Below are 24975 nucleotides of genomic sequence, written 5' to 3' on the forward strand. Positions count from 1 at the left end.
AGAAGCTGAATCTGCTGACTTTAGTAGAAAAACCCATTAAGAGTCTTTCCTCCTGATCCCTACTCTGAATAAACAGGAACATCTGGAGTGTCCCAGCCCCCACTTTAACAACGGCAATCTGTTTGTCTCTCCCAGATTGGACCTAATTTGCATCCTGCCGATTGTAATTCACTGTGATATTCTTACCTTAAATTTAATCCAACAAAAAATTACATTTTGGGGGCTTCCTACCTGAGTAGCTTCAGATATCTGCTTGATCTTGCTAAGCTCTCTTTATTTCACCATATAATAATCTCATTTGAATCATTAACTGATAAACGATTCGAAAGGCAGTAAATGGGTGATATTAACTTCTACAGGACTTGTACTTACTCCATAAACCCACCTAGGATGTGACTCCACTAGTCAATTAAAATGTGAATAGTCTATAAAGAGATTACAGAGAGCTGACCCTTTTCACAAATATGATATTGACTTGAGTGAGGTTTCTGTACAAGGTCACCAGTTATCTCTTTACTCTGAGTAACTGTCAGACAAAGAGCTCTGTAATAGCTTTTCACCACTGGTATCAATCCTCTGTGCCCTCTGTGACTCAGTTATTCTCTCCAGTTCTTTGGTCCTGAGCAAAATATGTCAATACAACAGGAAAGATTGGAAAAAATATGCTGTGTCACCACAGGCTGCACAGTAATCGTTGCTAAAGTGAATCTCTGGCTTTGGTGAAAATGTCCAGAAAGAACAAGTGACATATTTAAAAGTAAGAGCAGAAACACTGTTTTTTAGTGATGGCAGAAAGTCATCATAGTGCGCTCCATCTTAAGGTTGATAAATGCCCACCATTACATCAATCTCAGGTCCCATCCCCCATGGCCTCTGGAACTGACGGCTAATGTTTCAGCCTTCCGGTGTAGCTTGCTGATATCAGGAAAATTGATAACGAACAGGCAACGACTCTGTTCTCCAACACTGTTAAAGAGCAACTTCAGACATGAGAATGAAGACTTGGTTCAGGTTTTCTTTCAGGTGTTTTTATTGCAGTAATGTAACAATGGAATTTTTTGCCAATGCAAAACAATATTCACCACAGAACACAGGAAAACATGTTAGCAAACAGTTACAACATAGATATATATGGATATGTAGGCATTTTTTGTCAATCTGGGCAAAAGAGAGGAAGAGAAAAAGAAAGAAAACAGTGGTATTACTTGGTTTTGTTAAACACATGGTCACAATTCAACGTTGTATAATGAATAATAACTACAAACTTAATGTAAAGCGCAGTTCTCTCATGAAACAAACACAAACATGTTATTTTAAGGAACATTATGTGTTTTCGCTTATGGAAGACACGTTTTTAAAGAGAAGTACTTCTTTCTGCCAAGGTTCAAATGGTCACAGTCTGGAATAACTGGGCAGATGGTCTGGCATGTTTGCTGTCCAGGGTTTCTTTTTCTTGTTATCCGTCCTTCTAATCTTTGGAAGAAAGAAAAAGAGACAGAGAGAGTTTAGAGAGGGCCAGGCAGACTGCGATAGACTGAAGCAGACAGAGATACTAAGGAGCTGGTTATGTGGTCACTGACACAGCTCAGCGTAAAGCTCATCGTACTGAGACTCTGGGGCTCTGGACTTCAAAGCTTTGTGTCTTGTCAAATCTAGATGAAGGATAGCTTTTCCTGGACTTTGAAGAAACTGACCAATAACTGTACAGTATGCTTTGTTTGAGGAAAGATCAGGCGGTGTTAATCATTGGAGATGACTCAGTGTTTAATTAGAGGAACAGTTTGATCGATGGTTTTAATGAGGAGGAGAAACTAAATGCTTGGACTGTTTTCATGTCATATTTTAACTCTGAATAAAGCTTTTATTTTGGTAGGTGTTCGTTCAATACTGTTATGATGTGTAGTCATTAGTTGAGTTGTGTTTTTGGGAGAGTTTGTTTGTCTGTCTGTGATCAACATAACTGAAAAAGTAACAAACGGGTCTTGATGAAATTTTCAGGAAATGTTCAAATCGGGATACAGAAGAGGTGGTTAAATTTTGTAGGTGACGGATCACCGGCTGGATCCAGGGTTTTTTGAAAGGATTCTTTATCATTGTGAGATAGAGTCGTTTTCACCAAAAGTTTATATAATTTGACAGTAAATGGTCGGATTGCTTTGCAAAACAATACAACACGAGGTCACCATAATTTCTGACAGATGTAAAAGTACGATCCAGATCCTGGCAATATTCTGGATACTAAGATCCGGAATATGAAATATGTACTGGGTCATTATAATTTTCAACACTGTCAGGTAACAAATTATCGTGCCACTAACACCAAATTGTAGCAGACAGTCTGCTGAAAGGAAGTATAAAATTAAAGTAGGGCTAAAGTGTTGCATCACAATCACAATATGCTTGGCGTAAGTCTGCCCTCTCTGAGTGTTTTTCTAGTCTGACATATCTTAAGCACTTGTGTTTTTAATCACAATGGAAATGTCTCTTCTCTGATCACAGTCCCTGAAACTGAAGTTACTAAAAAGTTATAATAGGAACAATCTGTCTTGTAAGATAAAATACATTCAAAGTGTTCAAATACAATCCATCTTAAAGGGATGCTATCACATACAAGTGCATGAATGCCTGAAATGCAGGAGCTTGTTATGCAATGCATAAAGGCATTGTTTGACTTTGTGTAAGGATGAAAGTGTGGTCACCTTACAGCGAAAACTTTAGAAGACACTGTCAATCTGTATTCATGTCGAGGTGCAGCAAATATTTCCATGTAATGACTCACCAGAGCTCATTTTGACGCCAACGTCGTGATTCAACCTTCTGCAAGTCAACGAGCTCCACCAGCAATCACCTTGAAGTTTCCAGTCATAACATCCAAACAGGTCAAATATCATAACTCAGTGACTGATTATTCATTCCACAGAGCAGTTTCTGTGATCTCAACCTGGATGATGGATTTCAATAATCTGATGAAAGTGCTCCTTCATCTCCTTACAGGGACGTGGCTCGATGCCATGTAGCTTTCTCAATTTGAAACGGTGCCAGAGGGGTTTTATTTCAGTGCTAATGAGATCTGTGTACCATGACATAAATCATAAACTTTCTATAGTGATGGTTCTCTACAAGACGCCTCCTGAAACATGACTGAAATTATTCATTATCATTATCAAAGGTTAAACAGATTTCCACTGCATAAGAAATAAAACGGTGTATTCAAGTTGTCTCTTTAGAGTTGTAACCAAGAAAAAAGGAAACACAAATTGCCGTCAGATTTTCAGTCTGGTGGCTAGATTTCACATTTTGTCACATTTCTGTTCTTTGTGGCAACAGAAAGTCATACGATGTCACCCCAAAAATTGAAGTTTTCATTGCATTTGGTGTAGCTGCAGCTCCTGTTCCTTCACACAAACAAACAATAGATGCAGACAAAGAAGCATCAGCCTACATGCTAATTTTTAATACACTTGACGGCACCTAAAAAAAAATTGGTTTTCAGGATCAGGAATTTAAGAAAGGGGTACTAAATAGTGGGCCACCAGTTCAGATCTGCAAAAGGCTTGATCAATGTTTATTTTTTTAGAGAGATGATGATGTATCTTCCAAACCTTACATGTAATTAAAGCCAGAAACTTTAAGTTACAGACAGGATCAAGTCTTCCCAAGATTGTTATATCTGGTAGTAAAGAGATTGAGCTTATTCTCAACAGAGTACTAATAAAATAGTGTCAAAACAACTCTCTGTTTCCATTTCTTCCTAAAAAGAAGACGGATTTTATGTCCTGAGTGCAAGCAACATGCCTTCAAAACAAAAACACAAAGTGTATCTTCCTGAGTCTTGACTGAATTGTCCTGTGTTTGCAGGACCCAAAGTGCAGGACTCAAGAGACGGGAAGACAGTTAAAAGGTTGTAAATCAAATTCAAGTTTGGTACAAAGCAATAACACAGGCAAAGGTATCCAAAATCGTTAGGCAGAGATGGAGCCAAAAACTGAGGTCAAAACAAAAAGGAAACACAGGGGGAATCTGCTGGAACCCTGACAACGAAGTTCAAGACAAATTGGCAAAGAAGAGGGAGATGACTGGGCTTAAATTCACACAAGAAGTGGGGATAACAAGACACAAGTGGGGCTCATCAGGGTCATCAGGGAAGTGGGAACAGAGCTACAAGACAAAGGATCTGAAAGCAGACCATAGAGCATCAAAATATAACACATTACAAGATGTGAAACAAGAAGAAGGAAAGCCAAAGATGTGAAAATAATTCAAATATAGAGAAAGGTTTAATCTGGATTCATCCCTGAGGTCTCCCTGCTTTGTAACATTAGTTTGGATTTGAAATCTGACAGAGTGAAGCAGACAGGAGGGTATTTCTGTCAGAGTGTTGTGCACAAAGAGACACAGATTTAAGCTCCCTGGATTGAGATATTCAATCATGCTGATGCTTCAGTTGTGGGTTTTTAGTTATTGAAAATATCAATTTTTATCTTCAGACAGTTTAAGTTGGCGTGTGTGTGTCTGGTGCGTGTGTGTGTGTGTGCACGTGCATGTGCTGCAGGCAGGTGGTCGGACAGAGGGGAGTTAATCTCTGTCTGGTAGGAGCCTCCTCTGCTCCTCCTCTCTGTCTGCCTTTCTCTTTGTGTCTAAATATTTCATCATTCTTTGTTGCTCGGCTCTCGGCCCTTTCTCCTTCTTTTTCTTATCTCTTCTGCTCTTTTCACCTTCTCCCTTTAAAGCACTGCCTTTATCTCTGTCTCTCTTTTGTCACTTGGGCCCACGTGGCTTCTTTTGTACGCGCGTCTTTCCTCTGGACTTCTCCTTAACTGTCCGTCTACAACCCCCCCTCCATCGTTGGGGGTGCAGGGACCAGCTCGCATCATTATGCTCCAAAAAGCATGTGGCAGCAACTCCTAGGGGAAAAGGGAAAGCAAGCACGAGGGAGATTATTAATTTAGACGTTTTTTTTTCTGATTTTCAAGAGTGACCTTGTAAATGGGAGAGTAAAAAGTGTCTCTCTTTTGTGTTTGCAAAAAGATGTGTCCCAGTTGAAAAGACAGAGGATTTGTGATTATCTACTGATCAAGGAAAAAAATGACATTATTTCTCCTGAACATCATCTGTAGGGAAAGACAGCTGTTGACAAACTCCTCATACCCTACATAAGTGGATGGATGGATTCCTGTACACCCACTCCTCCTGTGTACTCGTGCTCTGTAAAGTGCCCTTCAGGTTGGTTTTCTAGGTTTCCTGTCCTTGGGTAGTGTGCTCTTTGCATCATTACCGCTGCTTAATGGGGCTGGCTCCAGGCCTGAGAGCTGCCATTAGGTGCAGCTTCTGCATCTCCTGTCATTATCACGCTGTAATACCCTATTATCAGGAACTCACAAACTCATGCAGCTCAGGCAGCTGTTTCAGCGGGCTTGCATTGTAGGGATTATTTTTTACTCTATTAATGCTTTTTACTGTGATCTTTAGGATACAAGTCAAGGTGTGGTAGAATACTCCCAAGGTCTTGACACAAACAAGCTTTCATCTACTCTTTAGTGGCTACAACAGGTTGTAAAACAGATCTGTAACTCTTTTATTGGGTGGCTAAACACAGTACTCTTTTGGCCTTTGGGTGTTATGTTAGTGTTGAGCAGCTCCCATGTCTCTTGTATTCTGTGTTTTAGTTTAGACTGGATAATAAATAGATGTAGCATCCATGATGTCATCCATCTGTTTCTGATTCAGAGTTTTGAAGCAAATCGTTGGCGGCGAGAGCCATATTGGAAATGAAGAATGAACGTCTTCGCTAACATCCACAGGGTGTCCACCTGTGCCTCTGATTGGGTAAACCCATGATGTGAATATTGTCTGAACTGCTGAGTTACAAGAAAAAAAATTACCCCCTGTACAGTCATCAGAGAAATTAGCTATTCAGGTTGAAGTCAGTTTTTGTACCAGGTTGTAAATGTGTTTATTTCTGCTATTGAAATCATCTTTTTTGGCTTGGTGTGTGTATGTGGTTTCTGGTACCACTGGAGCCAGACACTGGGCAAGCTGCAGTTTTTAGCACTCCCACATTGACTTCATTTCTCACAGCCAGAAGCCGCTGCTTGGTCTTAGTTGGTTTGGCATATTAGCTTGCTATCGTTTGTTGATGGTGGTGGTGGTGGCTAAAGCTGATGAGAGTGTCTTTGATTGCCAGATTTTTGTTCAACGTGCTATGTACTCTACAAATTAAGATAAAATAAGGTAGGAAAACAATTGAAAGCTAGAAGATCAAATGTGTTCAAGTTTTCAAATAAACCAGGGGTCCATTAATGTTACGTTTCAAAGAGATCATCCTCTGGTTGTCTGATAAGATCACTGACTGTATATGGAATACACAGCGTGGCTTTGCCATTTACCACTGTATGGTTTTGAGGCCAAAATACCCCTGTTTCAGGTGCCGCCATTGGCAGCAGTTGTGCAGTCAGAGTTTGGGCAGTTGAGGCTATGACGGACTCAGAGAGAATCTGAGTGAGGCTAAGGGACAAAAATAATATTTTTTTCAAGAGTCTAAGCTCTTCTTAGCTGTCCTTCCCAACACACTTTACAACCCCGGAAAAAAATTCAGAAGCACGGTAACTGTCAATCATCGTCAAGCTTGTTGTAAAGCCTCGTTTTAACCTCTTATAACTAATGAAAATGAAACTCTTCAGAAAAAAGAGGACTTGAATGCAAGGCAGCCAAATAATATTTTCAGATTACCATAACAGTCGTACTTGAGAAACATTTCTACGATGTGTATTAATTTTTTTAAGTATGAACACAGCCCATCTGGAATGACTGGAGAGCCAGATTTTTTTTTTTTAACCTATACCAGCCAGCCACCAGGGGGAGCAGTTTTTGTGGCGACTGAGCAAAATATGTTTTTTAAAGTCTGGGGTAAGCTAATTATTATTACCTTTATTTAACCAGGAAAAAGTCTCAGTGAGATTAAAAATTTATTTTACAAGAGAGTCCTGGCCAAGACAGGCAGCAGCACAAACACAAAGCTGAAAAAAAACACACAACAACACAGTTAAAAACAAAGCAGAAAGAACAAGTACACAGAATAGACACAAAATCAGCGGTCAAAACATCTACAGCCAAATGTACTTGCTTCCAAGTCTTTCAGAAGAGCCTTAAAAGCATCAAGTGACACCAGATCCTATAACTTTTAGATTTTTTGCAGCTCATTCCATGCAGAAGGGGCAGCATAGCTGGAAACCCTGTTACCTAGTGCGGTGCAGACTCTCGGTACAGTCAGTAGAAACAAGTCCTGGGACCGAAGGTTCCGACTCCCAGTGCTTTTTTGAGTGAGATAGTTCCCCAAGTATGATGGAGGCAGGCCAAGAATGGCCTTATAAACAAAGACATGCTAAGATCTGGTACGAAAAGATATCATAGAACAGGGTGGGACGCAGTAGAGCATGACCTGGTACTGAACCATGTGGTTACATTCTAAACCATATAGTATGATACAATGGAGACGTCCACCTCTGGTCATCCCCACAAAAACACAATATTAATGGTTTAGTGATTTAGACCTGCAGGTCATAACCACCCCACTACTTTCACCTGCTGTTGCTCTAGTTGATTACGATGACTAGCTGGTTTGCTACCAAAGATGATGCAGCGTGGTTTGGCTTATTTTGATTTAGAAAATGAAAATGAAGCCTTATGAAGGCTGTGTTAACCGGACCAGAGTGTAGCCTGCAGGTCGGACCACGGGCTGGTGCTGCTAGCTCAACTCAAGCTAGCCATCCGGCAAACTCTACAATTTCGTTGGAAAGTTTGTGTGTGAAACTAAAAGATAAAGTGCAAAGTACAACAAGACCGAAGTATGTTACCATATGTCACAGTATGATACAGCGCAACTCAACACCCCAGTACCAAAAAATGCAATACCATATGGTACAATATACAACACAACACCATGCTATACAGTATAACTGGATATGGTGGCATATAATTGTATAGAGTACAGTTCAAAATAACATTACCGCGCTGAGAGTCATTAACCCTTCTTTTTCTTTAATGGAGTTTCCAAAAAGAGCAACTTTATATGACCATTCAGGTCCCACCATGTAAGCTGACAGAAATAAGCACTAACTCACCTCTTAACTTTTCTGTCTGCCGTCACAAACCGCACAGAAAACAGTAAAATGAACCTCAAGAGAGTCCTGACCAGCACAACTGTACTCTGCAGCACACTGTTAAACATTTGCATCTGTGCTGCTCCTCTGAGACATTTCAACAGACATCATGAGACTAAATTTGCAGTTTCAAGTTTAGTAATACAGGGGAATATTGCAGCTTTGCAGGCATAAATCATGGAGTTTGCACAGCACCACCCCCACCTTCACCTCCACCTGCCAGGAGTGTTCATGGGACAGGCTGACATTATAATTGGAAAGCCTTGGCCCTTCACCTAACCTGACTGTTTAATGAGATCTGTTGCAGTTAAGCTGTTACCGTGTGTTTGTGTTTGCTCTTAATAGTCTGAGAAACTCCAGAAATGACAACAGACACTAATGGGTTACATAACCGCCGCTGAGTGAGTTCCAATAGTTTCTGCGCCTACTTTCTCAGCTGATTGAAATAAATGCAGGTCAAATGAAAGATTACCTTTCCAACATTCCTCAACTAGCCATCTGGAAAATCTGACCAAAAAAAAACCCCAGATGGACTGATTCAGTTTGGGCTGCTGGAGCAGGTGTGTTAAATCTATTCTGCTCTGTTTTATTTTATTCCACTTTCTCACAGCTGCTCTCTCCTGCAGGGTTGGCTGTGCTGCACTCGTCTGAGTAAACTTTGCATGCACAACAATTGTTTCAATTGAAGATTTGTGGTGTTGTGTTTCAGTTTTAAAAGTAAAGACTTTTTCTAGTGTGTTAGTCTAATCTCTCATGGGAGCTTGTAAGTGCACCTTGCAGCGAGGTGCAAACTTTCTCTTTCATTGCCTGCTCATATTTTTGTCATGACTCAGTGGAGCTGTCAGTCACTGTTGCCAACAGACGGCTCGTCTTTTTTCTTCTGCCGTCTGTGACTCAAAAATGTTTCAGCATTTCTTACATTTCTCTGGACTTAGTTCTTTAATGCTGGTTATTATCTGTGTGAGAAAACCCTGAAGCTGGAATAGCCTTATCTTAACACATTGTATTGAATTTGCGCTTCATACAGTGCTTAAGGTGGAAAAATAAGTGTCCATACTACTATCGCACTTTCAGCAAGTATCAATAAGACATTAGTATCATCGCCGATTTCTCCAGACCTGTGTCCAGGGCCATGGATAGGATTTTTCTCTTGGAAGGCCAGGTAGGGGCACAGTCTGTAGAAGAGATACATAATGAAACTTTTTTTGATTGCCACACATAGATCTTATTAAAAACAGTGAGCTAAAATTAGCATAAATTCATATTAGCTAAAATGAATACACCTTGTTCAGTGTAAAATTGTCCAAAAAGTTGGTTTTGTAATCCATGAGGATCAGGTTTTGAAACTCCAGGCTGAAAAACTGATTGATAGCTCTGCTATCCCAGCCGGTCCAACCCCCAGTCAGCTCAATGGCCATGCCCCTGGATGTGTCATCATTAGGGATGCATGATCTGACTTTTCTGAGCCTGTCAACCCTCCTGACCTCTGAGGGAGTGTAACGACTTTTGGCCCATTCTCCTGCAGTTTCTCCCAATTTTCTCACGAGGATATGTGTCATCAGACCTGGCAGTATAACTTGGCAGCGAAAGAGTGCACAGATTTTAGCATAGAACATGGAGGTTAAAGAGCACAGACAAATGTTGAGGCACGGGTGGCAGGGGGGTTTGACAATGAATCTCACAATTCGTCACTATCTTATGTTGTCAGGTATGCTTTTCAAGTCCTGATACCAATTCCAATACTGAATTCATCTGATAGTAGTATTTATTTTACGTTCTCAATTCCTTGGTATGAGGATGAGATTATGTTTTTGCAAGTTCAGGCTTTTCTAACTTTGTAACTAAAGTTGAAAATCTCTAATACTAAAAAGAAGTGCAATCCGACCTCAGGGGTGCATAAGTGAGGAATTAAACATACACATTTTGCAAGTTGAAACTGCTGAGTCGCTGCAGTTGCTGTCCTTAATGCTTTTTTAGCTGTGACAAGCAAAAATGCGCTGCCCTATGGCATTGATGAGCATAAACAAGCATCATACTGAGATGGATAGATTTGTTTTGTCCATCAGCTTTTGTCATCGATATCCCAACTAACTTTTCAAGTCTGTATCAGACTGATACTAAAACCAGGATCAGACCTGGTTCACTTAAAAAATTTAGTGTCACAGTGTTGAAATATGTATCAGACACTTTTGTCCAAAGTAACATAGATCCAAGAGGGGATACAACACAAGCAAACATCTAAACAGGGGGAACCACATGAGTACGTGTCAAACTGTTTTAAGCCCAGTTGAACACAGCTGTTGATATGCCGTGTGAGACAATGGACAGAGTGTTCAGAAGCAGATTTTTTGCATGCTGTGTTGTATTCAAGCTGCCCTGGGAAGTATAAAATGAATGTTTTTTGGGAGATGGATGTTGTCAGTGTTGCTGCACTGAAACAGATTTACACCATCAAAAGATGCAGACTGTCAGCTGTAGCTAGACAAATGCAAATACTTTGCTCTGACAATCCACATCTCCAGAGCACACAAAAGCCCTTTATAAACCTCAGTCGTCCCATCAGGCAACGCTATAGCAGAGAGAAAATATTCCAGCACTCGAGCCAAGCTGTGACACTTCCTGTGTAAGTGAGAACGAGAGATGTCACTTCACGCTGGGAGAAAGTTTGGCCTAAAGAGCCGATAGGATGTCTCTCTTTTGGCGATATTTACTCCTCACGGAGACAGGAAGTCGTCATAAATGAGTGTAGAGTGTTGCTGCCAAGAGAGGAAGAAGAGACAGAGCACGGCGCGGCAGCTGACAGAGCTCCACTATGTCTGAAAGACGGGATATGCAGTCGTCCTGTGGATTTCTCTTTTGTATCCACTGAATATGAGCTCAGATGGTCCCACTTCCGGATTTGGCACCGATGTTGAGAAAATCTGGATTGAAACACTTTAACCCATTGATTGTGTTTGTTGGTGTTTTGAATGGCCTTTTTATGGTGCATAATAAGTCTGTATGGCAGCATTGATTCTTACACTTTGAGAGGAGAGTGGACATTTGGCTGCAGCTGGGATGATGGTTACAGAGAGCCAAGTGATGTTTTTTAGGAGATTTTTTAAGGTTTGTCAAAAAATTGTAGCTGCTTTTGTTACAATTTATTATTTATGGGATTATTTTGAAGCTATGGAACAAATATTTGGTGCTTTTAGGATTCTAGGAAGAGGGTTAAAAGCTCAAAGAGAGGAGGAAAAGGAGAGATTGAGTGTGCACAGAGCAGCAGCAGTGCCTTGAAGCAAGATGTAAAAAAAAGTCAATAAACACACTCAGCTCTCTGGAGTGGTCTGCCTCCCAGCCATGAACACTACAGTAAACGTATACTGGTGCAAACAGACAACATATGGTCAGACATGGATGCAGACATGGAAAATATGCACAACACACAGTAAATGCTAAAAGCAAAGAGCACCACACAAACACACACACAATAAAACACACACACTATTACAAAGCAAGCCAAGAGGCCAATGAAAACCGCCTTCACATAAACCTGCAGGGCTCCACCCACATTACAAACACACACATAACTGTCAGGGGAAGCAGTTTTCACTACAACACCTGCCTCTGTGTATCGACGTGACCAGAGGTCGTTTTAAAAAGTATCTGTGCTGGAGCAGCTCTCGCACAAGAGGAAACCAGCTCCCCCAAATCTCTGTGTGTATTTTGATGAGGAGAAAAAGATATAATTGATAGAGCGGAGAGAAGCTCACATAATCCTGACAAGAAGGCTCAGTCAGTGTTAATTACAAGACTGAATCATTGTTCCTAACAAAGTCATCTTCAAACCGGAACAAACACAGACGGTCAAATTAACTCAAGCTATTTCAAGTGTTGCTTGTAGCTTGTTGACACAAATCAAACCATGGTAACACAGCTACTGTGATATGTGCCTCCAGGGCCTGTTAAGAATGATGCAGAGTCCATCTCATCACCTAGGTGTGATTATTTCTACCACAATAGAAATAGTTTTACCAGACTTTGACAAAGTGTGGCAATAAGCTGATTTATGAATTAAAATGACGTGGTGATTCATGTCAGCAGATTCTTTACTCATGAGCAAATTGATCATTAAAACAGATTTCAGATTGATTTCAGATTTTAAGAGAGATGCTTATGTATATATTTTTTTAGCCAATACAGATAAACAGTAGTTACATGCTCCTGATGCTGATGAGATTTCTATTTCCAAAAAAACTGGTAAGAAGAACAGTGAGTAAAGCGGAATAAAAACTCAATATTTTGTACTTACAGACTCTTACCATACATTAGGTGTTTCCCTACATCCAAAATGAAAGTTGTGTTGAAGTCTTCATCCAGACACTGAGCTGTCAAACTTATCCTACTCACTCACTGAACTCTGGAGTCCACATGTTTGTGGTAAAACTCATATCGCTGACTGTGAATGGAGATCACATCAAACAGGGCAGAGAGCAAAAGTAGAGGGAACTCAGGACACTAAACCTGGGTTTAAAACACTCCTCAAAGGAAGGTTGGTCATCAGGTGCTGTAAAGTCAGTGTTTGATTTAGCATTGATTGTGTTCGATAAACTTTCTGCACCTCTTATCTTTAGATTCTTTACTCCAAATTACTTTTAGGATTTGTTTTTGTTTTTACTTCTCTCACAATTAAGAATTTTGTGTTATTGTCCTCTGAAGAAAAATCACACACACCTGAAAAGCCAATTTTACAAGCACTGTTGCTGTGCTTGTTGTTTTTTTCCTCTGCATGTAATTATGGATGGCACATCAACACCCACTGTCTTAGAATGTAAAACCTTGTTCATATGGGAATAAAGCCTTAACTACTGACTTTTTTTTCCCTCATAAAGTCACAATTAAAGTAGAAAAGCACTCAGAGAGCACAGACCTCCGCCAAGCATGTTGTGACCGTCACACAACACTGAAGTCCTACTTTAATGTTATACTCCCTTTCAGCAGAATGGAAATTATGTTGACCCTGTGCATATTTAATATTCTGGATCTTAGTATCCAGAATATTGCCAGGATCTGGATCATACTTTTACGTATGTCAGAAATTATGGTGACCTTGTCTTGTATTGTTTTGCAAAGCAATCTGACCATTTAGCGTGGAGTTGTTTACACACATGGTGAAAACGGCTCTATCTCACAATGATAAAGAATCCTTAAAAAAAAATCCTGAATCCAGACGGTGATCCGGATCACCTCCAAAATTTAATCAGTTCTTCCTTATCTCATTTTGAACATTTCCTGAAAATGTCATCAAGATCCGATTGTTACTTTTTGAGTTATGTTGTTCACAGACAAACAGACAAACTCTACCTCCTTGGCGGAGGTAAATACATTCCCACAATTGGCCAATAATTGGTTAGATCAATACATATCCTGCCTCCTTAGTTTTAAGCATGTAGAAAGAAACAACACATGGAATGATGATAGCAATAATTTAAAAGATAAACAATAAAAAGTCTGCTCTTTTCTTACAGTACGTAAAATATGGAAACATACAATATTCCAGCTCTCACAGTCTTTTTTTCAATAATGTTTTTCACAAATCTTTACAGCTACATTTACTATAGATAACACTTGGAATTTTAAACCATACCATTAGTGTTTCTATAAACTTTTTGCAATCACAACATTGAGTAAAATTAAAATTTCAGACTAACTTTAAGACAGGTTTCATGCTTCTGTTCAGAGCTACTGTGCAGGTTTCAAATAAGAAGAGCCGGAGGTTTTTCTGAGCTTTGAAACATCTTTGGTTTGTTTTACTCCTTATTGGGAACAGGTTCTTCTGCATTCTTGTCTTTGAATGTTTCTTATTGAAGAAAAGCCAGTCTGACAGTCTTTATTGCATTGTACTTTTTCTGCAAGGTAAATAGTTGCAGACTTTCCTTCTGGGGTCCACCTGTCCAACTTGCAAAGTTTTAGCAGGTTTCACACCTGTGGAGTGAGGGATCTGGGTCTGACAGTTAGAGAAAAGAGATTAAAAGATGAGATGAAGGAAGGAGTGAAAAGCTGCTGGTGGTGCTGGGGATCAGCCAGAAAGGCCTTGTGATTCCAAACAAGCAGAGGGTGGGAGAGGAAGGAGGATGAATGGCTACTACTCAACTGCTGCTGCCGCTGCTCTGCCTAGGCTGGATGGGCTGTGGGAGAGACTGAGGGGCAGGACGGGAGAGGGAAAGGGTAAGAGGAGGGAAGGGGGGAGTGCTAGCCCTCCAGCTATCAGTAGCAGAGGGAGGAGAAGAGAGTTTGAAGGGGAGGAGGGAGAAAACATGAGTGAGAAGGAGGTAGAGCAGATGCAGGCTGGCTGCTTGGATTTGACAGGGAGGAAGGAAGAGAGGAGGTCCTGGCTGCGTCTCTGAAACAGGAGGGTGAATGTTTGCAGCCAGAGGAGGCCACAGAGACTCTGTGACTATAGGGACACTTGTAAGGTAAGGTGAAATTTTCAATACAGAGTTTATGGAGAAGTATGTAGCAACTAAATACTCTTCTTTGAGAAAGTGAGGAGGGTTTTATTTTCACCTGGTTTGGCTTTCAGGTGTTTTGTTGAGAAAAAATGCAAGAAGAGTGTCTGCAAAGTGACAAAGCCATCACCCTGGAGGGAATTACCCTCATACCACAGAAGTCTTATGATCAGATGGAAACAGAGCCACTCCTGAGTTTCAGTGTATTTGCATGCCTGTACTCTCGATGCCTCGGTGTGTTTTTATGCATCGAACCCTCAAGAGATGAGAAAGACACAAACACACACACAGACATCCTCTCTGTGCCAGACGCTGATGACCAATGAATGAGCATCCTTGTAAAGAGAGCTCAAAACAGACGAGTCCACTCTTTCTCTCTCTTCTAATCGTCCCTCAGGCCTCTCTCTGCTGCTCTTCTGTTCCACATTAATTCTTTAACAAGCTGCCATTATGCTGCTCATACAGACATGGCTTCACAGCAGTCAGTCTGGATCAGAAAAGGACAGGGGTGAGATGTTTATGTGCTTATAGTAGCTCCGCATATATGGGGCCGCAGCTGATAGCTATGGTCATTACTGGTTGAAGACTTCTGAGTTTTCATGTTGCAGCTTTTGTTTGACCATCAATCCTTCAGATATTCAGTGTGTTATTCTACAAATTACAGTAGACACTAACTGGGTGAAGTTGTTTTTTTAAATTGATACAACAGTATAAAGATCTACTTAAGAAGTGAAAGTTACTTTCAATCTTACATCAAAGAATAGTACAGAAATGATATCATAAATGCACTTAAATTATGATAAAACTGTTTTTAGAGCTAGAATATCTAATTTTACAGGGGTGTTATATACAAGTATCCAATGCTGAAAGGTTCCATCCAAGAAAAAAAAAGTATTTTTTTATCTTGCTCTAGCACTAAGATCAGAAACCAAAAAGAAAAAAAATCACAACAATTATTTCAAAATGTAGAAACAGGTTTTACTCAGTTAAACATATTTTCAAAGAGATGTAGTGCCTCAAAAATGCCCTGCCAAACAGTTGAGCAGCAAGTTGAAGGATTAAAGCTCCTGTGAATAGTTTTTGCCAAAAATGATTTATGGTTCTTTATATTATATTATACTAAATCAAATCAGACCATAAGCAACTAAAAATATTTATATAAATGACTTTTTAAAAGACGTATGAAATTGCTGCAGGGTAGGTGTCTGGCGTTTGTCACTTTTTTTACATTTTCTACTGCTTTGTTTTTCTCCTTTTTTTTTTTTTTTTGTTTGTTTGTTTTGTTTTGTTTTTGTTTGTTTTTTTGAGGTGACAAATTTATTGTCCACAGGGGGCACCAAACTTGTCTAACCAGGAGTTCCTCGCAGGAGCTTTAATATATAATTAGTTTGTGTAGTTTTCTAATGCCTACTTTACTCCACTGGACACTGCGCATTTATGGTGCAACTACAGTAAAGCAAAAATGAAAAGTTACAGGTAGCTTAAAATGATGCTTTCAGGATATTTCTCAAATTACCTTGATGGATGAGTGCAAGTCACATGCACAACAATGTGGCCACATTTTACACACTTCTTGGAAACTACATATACAAATTTATAGGTGGATTAGTTGATTCAGACAATGAAATAACAATGTCACTTACTCAGTTCACAACTAGAGACACAAGAATTGTATCCTGTTACTGGAAACATTGGTACAAATGTCTTTGTGTTTCATTGTGGGCAATATGTGAACTGTGTTTTTCATTTTTTTTTCATTTTTTTTATCCATTATCCGTGGTTTTGCTATCAATACAATTATATGAAATAAAGTAAAGTAAAGAGTGAAGTAAAATGAGTAAATTAATGCTGTAGCTCAGTTTAACTTGGATGAGTCTTTAACTGAGTTGTATGTTTGTGAGCATATTATAAATAGCCTGTATAGTTTGTGTGCCCCTTTATTTTCTTATTTAGACAGTGTTTTCACTGGCTCTGTCTTTGTTTAGTGAGGTTTAGTGTGTTGGCAGGACTAAGACTTTCTTGCTGCATCTGTTTTGCATAGACTGGCAGGTATAGATCAGCATTTTTCTGTAGGGGTCTATGGAAGAAATGAGATATAGGGGGTCATGATTTGTTTCACTGTTTATTTGCTTCGAAGAAATAAACCACCAAAAACACAGAAACATCTGTTTTACTAAAGGATTTCTCCTGCTGTGTACATTCATCATTTGTGCTTCAGTTTAAAGTTTCATTGTAGAAAAAGTAGTGACACCTTTCAGACTAGACTGTGCTGTATGAGCCCAACACGCCTTGAAAATTAAATTGCTCTGAGAAAGTGCTGCAGTCACCTGCTGTTTAAGAGATGAAGTGCAAAGTGACCCGGCACTGTTACAGCCTTCTGGATGCCATTTCTCCAGTCTGGTTTGAGACGGATACAGAGCAGGACAATGGCAGCAGCATGGTCTGAGGATGTTTCTATCTGTATGAGTACACCACTCCCACCAGTTCCCCTCCACATCCTAAGAACAATGCTGAATAGAGGGGAGCCTGATGTCATCCTGCGTTACTGCTACTGATCTGACAAGAGTCATAAATCCTCTCTTTCAGCTTAAAACGAGAACATCCATCAAAGCAGTGAAACTCGAATTTTAAACAAATCTGGACATAGAATGTAGAATAATTCCTTCACAAAAACACAACAAAAAAAAACTTTCTCTGGGTCAAAGGGGATTACATGTCCACTTCCTGTGTCTGGGTCAGCTTTGGAGTGTCTCGGCACAACCAGTTCACGCCAAAAGATGAGAAAAACTTTGTAAATGCATTCTTGTGGTGGAGACACAAACAAAAGACGCATCTTGAGTCCAGTGTAACCACTCCTCTTTTGTTGTTTGCCGTGGCTGAAAACAAAGGCTGCTTTTCTGTTGTGCAAGAACCCAGAGTGACGGACAACAGGAAACACTGCAATCTGCTGCGTACAACAAAAATTAATCATTTTGGTTTACACGGCTGTCAGTTTTGGTGATGAACTCATTTGGAAAAAATGACTTTATATTTAAATTTTCTATCCTGATACATTATTCACCGTCTGTAATGCAACATGAGGCTGTTTTCATCCATTTTGTCACCCTTCAGAAGTCTCGCGCCATGGCCAATCTAGACTATTTCCCACAACTGTATGTGTGAATGTTATCATGCCTGCACAGATGGGACAGCCCACCCTGCAACTGCGTGCTTGGGAGATGAGAATTAGACATTAGATTTCACTAACATCTCTGTATCATCATCTGCCTGTAGAGATTCTGACTGAATTTACAGGACAGTGATGACTTTTATCAAAAAATGTAATTTCCTGTTACATTTCACCACAGATTTCTTATTTTCTTCCTATACATTCCTATAAAACTGCCGCTTGGTTGGCAGCAGTATGCTCAGCAGATGGCACAAAACCAGAAAGCATGTCTTTAGTCCATAGTCAAACCACAACAAACCTGCAACATACGATATCTGTTTGTTTATGTCTGGTTGGCAAGACTAGACGAAGCCATTATCCTGAATTGATGGAACAAAAAAGCAATTAGCAGCTTGGGCTGGAGATATTTGTAAAATTTTTTAAATTATTTTCTTGATGGATGATGACAAATTTACAACAAGACAGATTTATCAACACAGAAGAAGTGTTAGTTTTAGCCCTAAACAAAGCCAAATATCGTCACGTAGATTCACAAACAAGATTTTTTATTTTTTTTAGTCAACATCATGGCACCCTGTCAGCTAGAAAAATGATGATTTATTCAACTGCATTTTTTTCTGTTTTTATTTTTGGGTGAGACGTTGTCACCATTACTAGTTAACACGGTTATTAATCTTCTTTTTAATGAAGGCCTGAAATGCGAGTTGTTTATTGTGTCTGAGCTGTAATGCACCCACCCTCTGAGTGCCTTTCTAGTTTTTATTATTTTCTTAGAATTTTCTTTTTGTCACATTAACTTGCTAATTAGTCAGTTTGTGTCTGTGAAAGTGTTGAACAGAGGTCTTAAAAAAGAAGGCTTGGTGATCACAATGGCTGAATCAAATACTTGAGCAGTAAAACAAAGCCATAAAACTAGTCACTAGTCTAAATTATCTTTGTTTATCTTTCTCAGATGTCATGGCGTCCGACCTACCGAAGCTCCAAGTTTCGAAACGTCTACGGGAAAGTCGGAAACCGTGACAACTGCTACGATGGCATCCCCATCACGAAGAACGTCCATGACAACCACTTCTGTGCCGTCAACTCCAAGTACCTGGCAGTCGTCACTGAGAGCGCCGGCGGGGGTTCCTTCATTGTTATACCTGTGGGCCAGGTAGCCGGCACATCACACTCTCTGTTTGTGATTTTTTTTAACTTCACACTTCTAGTTTAAGGCCAATGAAATGCTAACAGCTGTAGTTTCCACTGTGTCCACTGGAGGCAGATGTGTGTTAAAACTCACATCTTTAAGCATCAAACATGTTTACAGCGTGGTTACAAACATGGTTTAGCTTCAAAAGCCCAATTCTCTGCTCATACACACTTTAAAGGGGTAAAAAAGAAACTTATATAACTCATTCATCATAAACATGATCTCACCATGTTCATGTTTAATACAGCTTATTTTTGAATACTATGTAGTGAACAAAATTTAAGTTTTTTTGTTAACAACTCCTTTAAAACGTGTGATGCAATGTGAGACAAAGCATTTTGTTTTTCTGAGGCGTGTTGTGCTGCATGCTTATTTACAGGTTTTTATTAAGAGTTTTTGTTGTTTTATAAGAACACACGTGACATCAAAACTATGAAAGTTGTTCTCAGAAATTCACTCCCTTCTTTTGCAGAGCCAAAATTTAAAGCCAAACTCATAAAAGAGTAAGATTGCCAATAAGATCTCATACAGGGCATGCTGGTTTTGCCCATAAATGAGACAAAACGGGCAGTGTTGTGATGAAAATGTGAGTTTTTACTGTTTTTTTTACAGAGAGATCCCTTTATTTTTAGCAGATATTGTTTTTCCAAGGTTATATTTTATGATTCAGGTTTGCAGGTTTCAGTAAGGAGTGGTGGGGGTGTTTTGTGTTCTGAATTTGATTTCTATAAGGAAAGGGGGAGTTTCTTTTAATTATTGTCATCATTGTGGCTGCGATTTCTGTCGCCTTCTGTGAGAAACAGCACATAGCAAAAAAAGAGTATATTCCCTCAATTTAGATGCCCAGTGTGCATCTTGTCCTTCTCTTAATGGACGACCGTGTGGGCCTGAGAAACCATGGAGTGCGTTGCCTCTTTAAGAGACGCTTTTGCCAAGGTACTTAAAAAGCTCTCAGCTGCCAGGCAGGGTCGAGTCAGGCTGTTATCAGGCAGGCAGCGAAAAAAAGTATTCAGTAAGCTGAGCTGTTCTGCTGTCTGAAGAAAGGAGGGAGACCTCAGCTACATTTAACTTACATCATCATGAGCTTCTGTACGGTGTTAAGCAAGAGAAAAAGAGCCTACAGGCTCAAAACCCAACAGTGGTGCTTATAGCCAGATCAGTAAACTCTACCTTTGCTGTATTATTTTATTTGCTGAACAAAAGAAGTTTGTTATAAGCTTCTAAGGCTTAAAGGTCCCACATAACATCCTTTTCTGCAGTTTAATATGGATCATTGATGTCTTCATGAAATTATACTAACATGTTTTGGTCCAAAAAGCCAATAAATCAAGCACAGCAGCATTGTTTCCAGGCTCTCATAGCCCCTCTGTTCAGATCGCTCTGATTTAGTGGGCGTGACCTTCATATGTAAATGAGCCACTGCTGATACCACCCTGCTCCTCCACGTCACTGAGAGCGGCGCCACAAGCTCTGAGTGAGCAATGTTTAGAAAACAGCGAAGCTCGTTTACTGTAACATCACAGGCTAAAACAACAGGCAGCCAAAGTTAGCATCCTGAAGCTAACACAGAGACAGGGGGGACGCTGAGGAAAATCTCTTACATCTGCTCCACAGCACACAGCATTTAAAATACTCACATTTCTAGGGTCCGAGGTTTGTTGGTGGATGGTTGGTAATGCGCCTGGATTCAGGACCAGTCTATTCGCTAGCCCTCTGTTGTACTGTCAAAGGTTGGAAAAGCAGTCAGCCGTGATGTGACTAGCACACACATGCACAGTTTTACTGAGTGTAGCTGACACATTTCCTTGATAAATGAACTCTAGCCACTTAGTCTTGTCTTCTTCCGAGATGGGAAGCTTGTGCATGGAACTATGTGGCTGATTACAGCCAAAAACAAAGCAGTGATGGCTCTTCAAATCTCTCCAGCAGTGGGGAGGAGAGTGGGCGGGGAGGGGGTTCGGGGGATCTGCCCAGGTGGACCAATCAGGTCAGACTTGCTCCTGATTAGTCAAAAAGGGAATCGCTGACGTCAGCAAATCCCAAATCCCAAAAAGCTTGTTTTAGGTCAGGATTTTACATTTACAGGCACTACTAAGAACAGGTTTTGTCATTAAATATCACATTTTGTGGGCTGGGGGGAAGCTGAAGACCCACGGATTTCACTTAAATACTTAATAAAGTGATTTTTGCATAATATGGGACCTTTAATACTGTCTCTCTGGTCCCCCTAGTAGCTTCATGTGGTTTACAGCTGAAAAAAGTTCTTTTTCATTTTTCTCACACTGGTGTTTTAGAAAACCCTTTCTTCAGTGTCTGTCCTAAAATTCTTTGTTTTAGCTGTTGTTTCTATAGGCTCCTGCTCAACAAACCTCCCTCTTTCTGTTTGGTCTTATCTGAGGGTTTCTGCATCACATAAATAAGAAGCAATATGAAAATCTGCATATATTTTGTATGAACATCCAAAATCTATACTTTTTATCCATGTTTAAAATGTGGGAAAGTGTAATACCCTCTCTTTAGGTTTCTGACCATGAAGAAGTGCTGCACAGCTTTCTGTCTCTTGTTGAGTTTGAGTTAGATGGAAGAAGGTTGGTTTTGCTGGTCTGAGATGTTACAGTAAGGCAGCTAACTTGTTGCTCTCATGATAAAATCATTGATGTTTTGCAATTAAAGAGGATTAATCAGACCAGTTAGCATCAGAGATAGATATGTAAATACAAGGTGTATGCAAACAAGCAGGTTTTCCTCAAAATAGTATATCAGAAGACAATTGTCAAGAACTCAAGATCAATTTCTTTACCTACATAACCTAACCTAAATTAGTCGCTAACACGACTTTTTCAGCATTCAGAATGCCAAGTAGTCCATAACCCAGACCTCTTATTCATTACGTAACTTCATATTTTACTGTGGTATTTTCCCGACTGAGCGTTGACTCCATCCATGACCCCATCCAGCTTGATCGATTTCCTCCTCGCCAAAGTATTGCACTCAGGCATTTCCTCTGCTTTCTGCTGAGGTGACAAGTTCACAAATGGAGTTTATCATATTCAGCAGCGGCAGATGACAGCTTCTGGGGGACCATGGCTGCTGTTTCATGCTGTATCCTCACGTCAAAACAGCAAATCAGCACGCTGAAGTGGGCCCTTGTATAAGACAGTTATGTAAGAAGAACTCACTTTTTGTATTTCAGTGTAGTTTCTTGTGGGGACCATGAAATGCAATAAGTTTCAAACATTTCATTTTTCCCTGAAGCTAACAAAAGAAGAGTTTTTACAAGGTTTGTGATGAAAGGATGATGTTATATAGCAAGGATGTTCTCAGTAACTTCTGGTGTGCCAGTATTAACTTACAACTGTCTGAAGGTCACCTCTGAACATTTCAGGATGTGGAAGTTTAATTAATCGATCAGCTCCTCTTCTCCTAAGGTGAGTCATAGTGTTTGACAGACCTCAAAGGAAGATAACTGACTGAAGTGAACCTCATAGAGTAATCAATGACAGGGGTTAAAGTCAAACAAGGTTTGGTATGCAGAGTGAAGTCAAACTTCAACCAAAATCAATACCTGTTAAATAGATGACTCTATCACACACAGCCAGGAGAGAGCCATCCTCCTGAGATCACTCAGGTTAGAAAAAATAAAAAGTCACAAAATTTGATTGAAGGCGAAATGACACATGTGAATGTTGAAAATGAGCTCCTTCTCTGTTACAAACCCAAACAAATCAGTGGGGGTGTCGGGCTAATGGCGAGGTGTAAGCCTGGCAGACATGTTCGGATGACAGCCGGCGAGACGGCCATATGGTAACTCCCAGACAACGCTGCTAGCAAGCGGAGGGACTACCGCTGGCACCACCTGGTACACAGACAGGCCCCAAAAACTGACAGATAAGGTCACATACACCTTTCATCACTACGTACAAAGAGTGCAGTGTGTCCTTCAACATAGAGCTTTAACGTACCATCATTAATGTTGATGCTGTTATATCAATCAAAAAAGAAAATTGATAGTTTCAGCTTCTTGTGTGTGAAGATTGTGTATATTTCTTTGTCTTACTTGAAGACAGTGTAACATTTTCAAATTCTTGGGCTTAACTGGCAACATACTGAAGCCATTGTGTGAAGGTTTCTCAAACATTTACTGACATTTGGTCATCCAGAGTTTGAAGATTAAACAGCAATGAATGGTTTCCCAAAACTACACATGGCTGAAATGTTTGTGAAAATATTTGCTACGTGAGTAAAACATGCAGCAAAGGGCTGAGGTCTGACCCTGACTTGTGGCACTGTGATGAGGACTAAAGCCTCTGATTAATTCAGTTCAGACAACTTTGTTTATACAGAAGAGCAAATTGGTTTTAACAGTTCACCAGGCCACACAAACAGCAATTAGTAGTATGTCAGAAGAAATAAACGTCAGTGGATTCTGTGCGCCCTTCTCACAAACGGCACATAGAGAAAACAGTTAAGCCACAGTTTAAAGTCCCTGTGAGGACTTTATAAGTGATCTTGAGATAGTCTCACTTCTCATATATTTGCCTGTTCATACTCTTCGGTTTTAAATGAGATTTTCAGCACCAAAATCGGTCATTTCTTAATGCCATTTCTCAGTCAAAATCAGATTTACTTGAGAGAACATGAATCCATTTCCAAGACCTGAAGTCCCTTTGACTACGCCATCCAGCAAAGTTTACCATCAAGAAGCAAGATCCATCCTTTGTATTGAAGAAAATGATTTCTTGGATTTATTTTTTCCATTTTTTTGCAAAGTTAAACTGCAGTGGTCTGTTCATAATTGAGAGTATTTAAAAAAATGAAGAGCTAGGTAAGTTAGCTCTGCCTGGTGAGGTTGGAGTTGGTAGATGGACAAAACCAGGATTCACTAACGTTACAGACATGTCATAGAGCATGATGCTACAAACTGAGTCTACAGTTTTTTCAAACAATCGCACTATGTAAATGAGTACATATCCTAGTTTCTTTGAATCATGACTCAGCATGTTTGTTAAGGCTAATGAATTATTAGCAACATGGAGAATAAAGATACAGGCACCAGAATATTATTGAATACTAAGATTCACAGCACCTCCATTCAGCAGGCTGTAACTCTGTGACTCTCATAATGAAATAAGGAAAGAAAAGACGTAATTGTAATATCAGACCTGATTTATTGAATCCACATTGTCTATTTCCTCCTCCTGAAATTAATTTATTCATATTGTTGCATATTAAACCATGAGGAATCATTTTGAAACATTCATCTTCTCATAGGCTTTTGGATAGGACAGGGTGTAGTCTGATGATGCTTTAACCATAGAGCAGCTGTGCTAAGCTTTGTTAATAAGGATTTATTGGGAATCGCTGTTCAATCTGAGCTAATAGTACTGTGGTGGAGAAATTTGTACCTGGTCTGAACATCTGTGATCACCAGGAGGGCTCATCTGAGACACAGCAACAGGAGATGAGCTGAAGATGAGATGTAATGTGGGTCTGTGCCTCCCACCAGTCATTCAGACAAACGTCAGCAACACTATTTTCATCGGTTCATCCACCTCTTTTTATCCTTCTTCTTGATTTTGGCAGAGATAAAGCAAAGTCACATCACACCTAAGCTCTAATCTTTGATGTCTTATTACATTTTCTGAATTCCTTCTAATCCTTCATAAACCGTCATAACCCCTAAGGTTCCCAGCAGACTTTATTTCTCTGCAGGTAATTAGTTCCATCTAAGTACAGAGTCCCTTTAGATCCTGAGTTATTAAGGTTTTGAGGCCATGTTAAAACCTCACAGTCACTCCAATGACTGTGTCATCAACACTTTAAAAGTCTGAGTTGAATGTAGCAACAACTCATTTTGTCCTTTCATCAAAAAGCTTTTATTCAAACTCACCTCACTGCTCTGCTTCAGGATCCTTCTTTATATCTCATATTAGTAGCTTAGTCACACTGTCTCCTCTGTCTCTTCCC

At 39.9% G+C, this 24975-nt stretch overlaps 1 protein-coding gene across 3 annotated transcripts in view; it reads left to right on the forward strand.

The window, feature by feature from the left end:
* Positions 1-24975, forward strand: part of coro2ba (coronin, actin binding protein, 2Ba) — a 69883-nt gene that overhangs the window by 27104 nt on the left and 17804 nt on the right. For 2 of the 3 annotated variants that reach the window (XM_074667148.1, XM_074667149.1), the window contains exon 4: positions 18769-18969. In XM_074667148.1, the coding sequence (XP_074523249.1) occupies positions 18769-18969 (201 nt within the window). Of the gene's footprint in view, positions 1-14400; positions 14615-18768; positions 18970-24975 lie in introns of those variants that run through there. The other variant, XM_074667150.1, reaches the window with a different exon arrangement.

The sequence above is a fragment of the Halichoeres trimaculatus genome, unplaced genomic scaffold, assembly GCF_033239565.1.
Source record: "Halichoeres trimaculatus isolate MK-OKI-2021-1 unplaced genomic scaffold, fHalTri1.1 fHalTri1_scaffold_3, whole genome shotgun sequence".
Taxonomy (NCBI): Eukaryota; Metazoa; Chordata; class Actinopteri; order Labriformes; family Labridae; genus Halichoeres; species Halichoeres trimaculatus.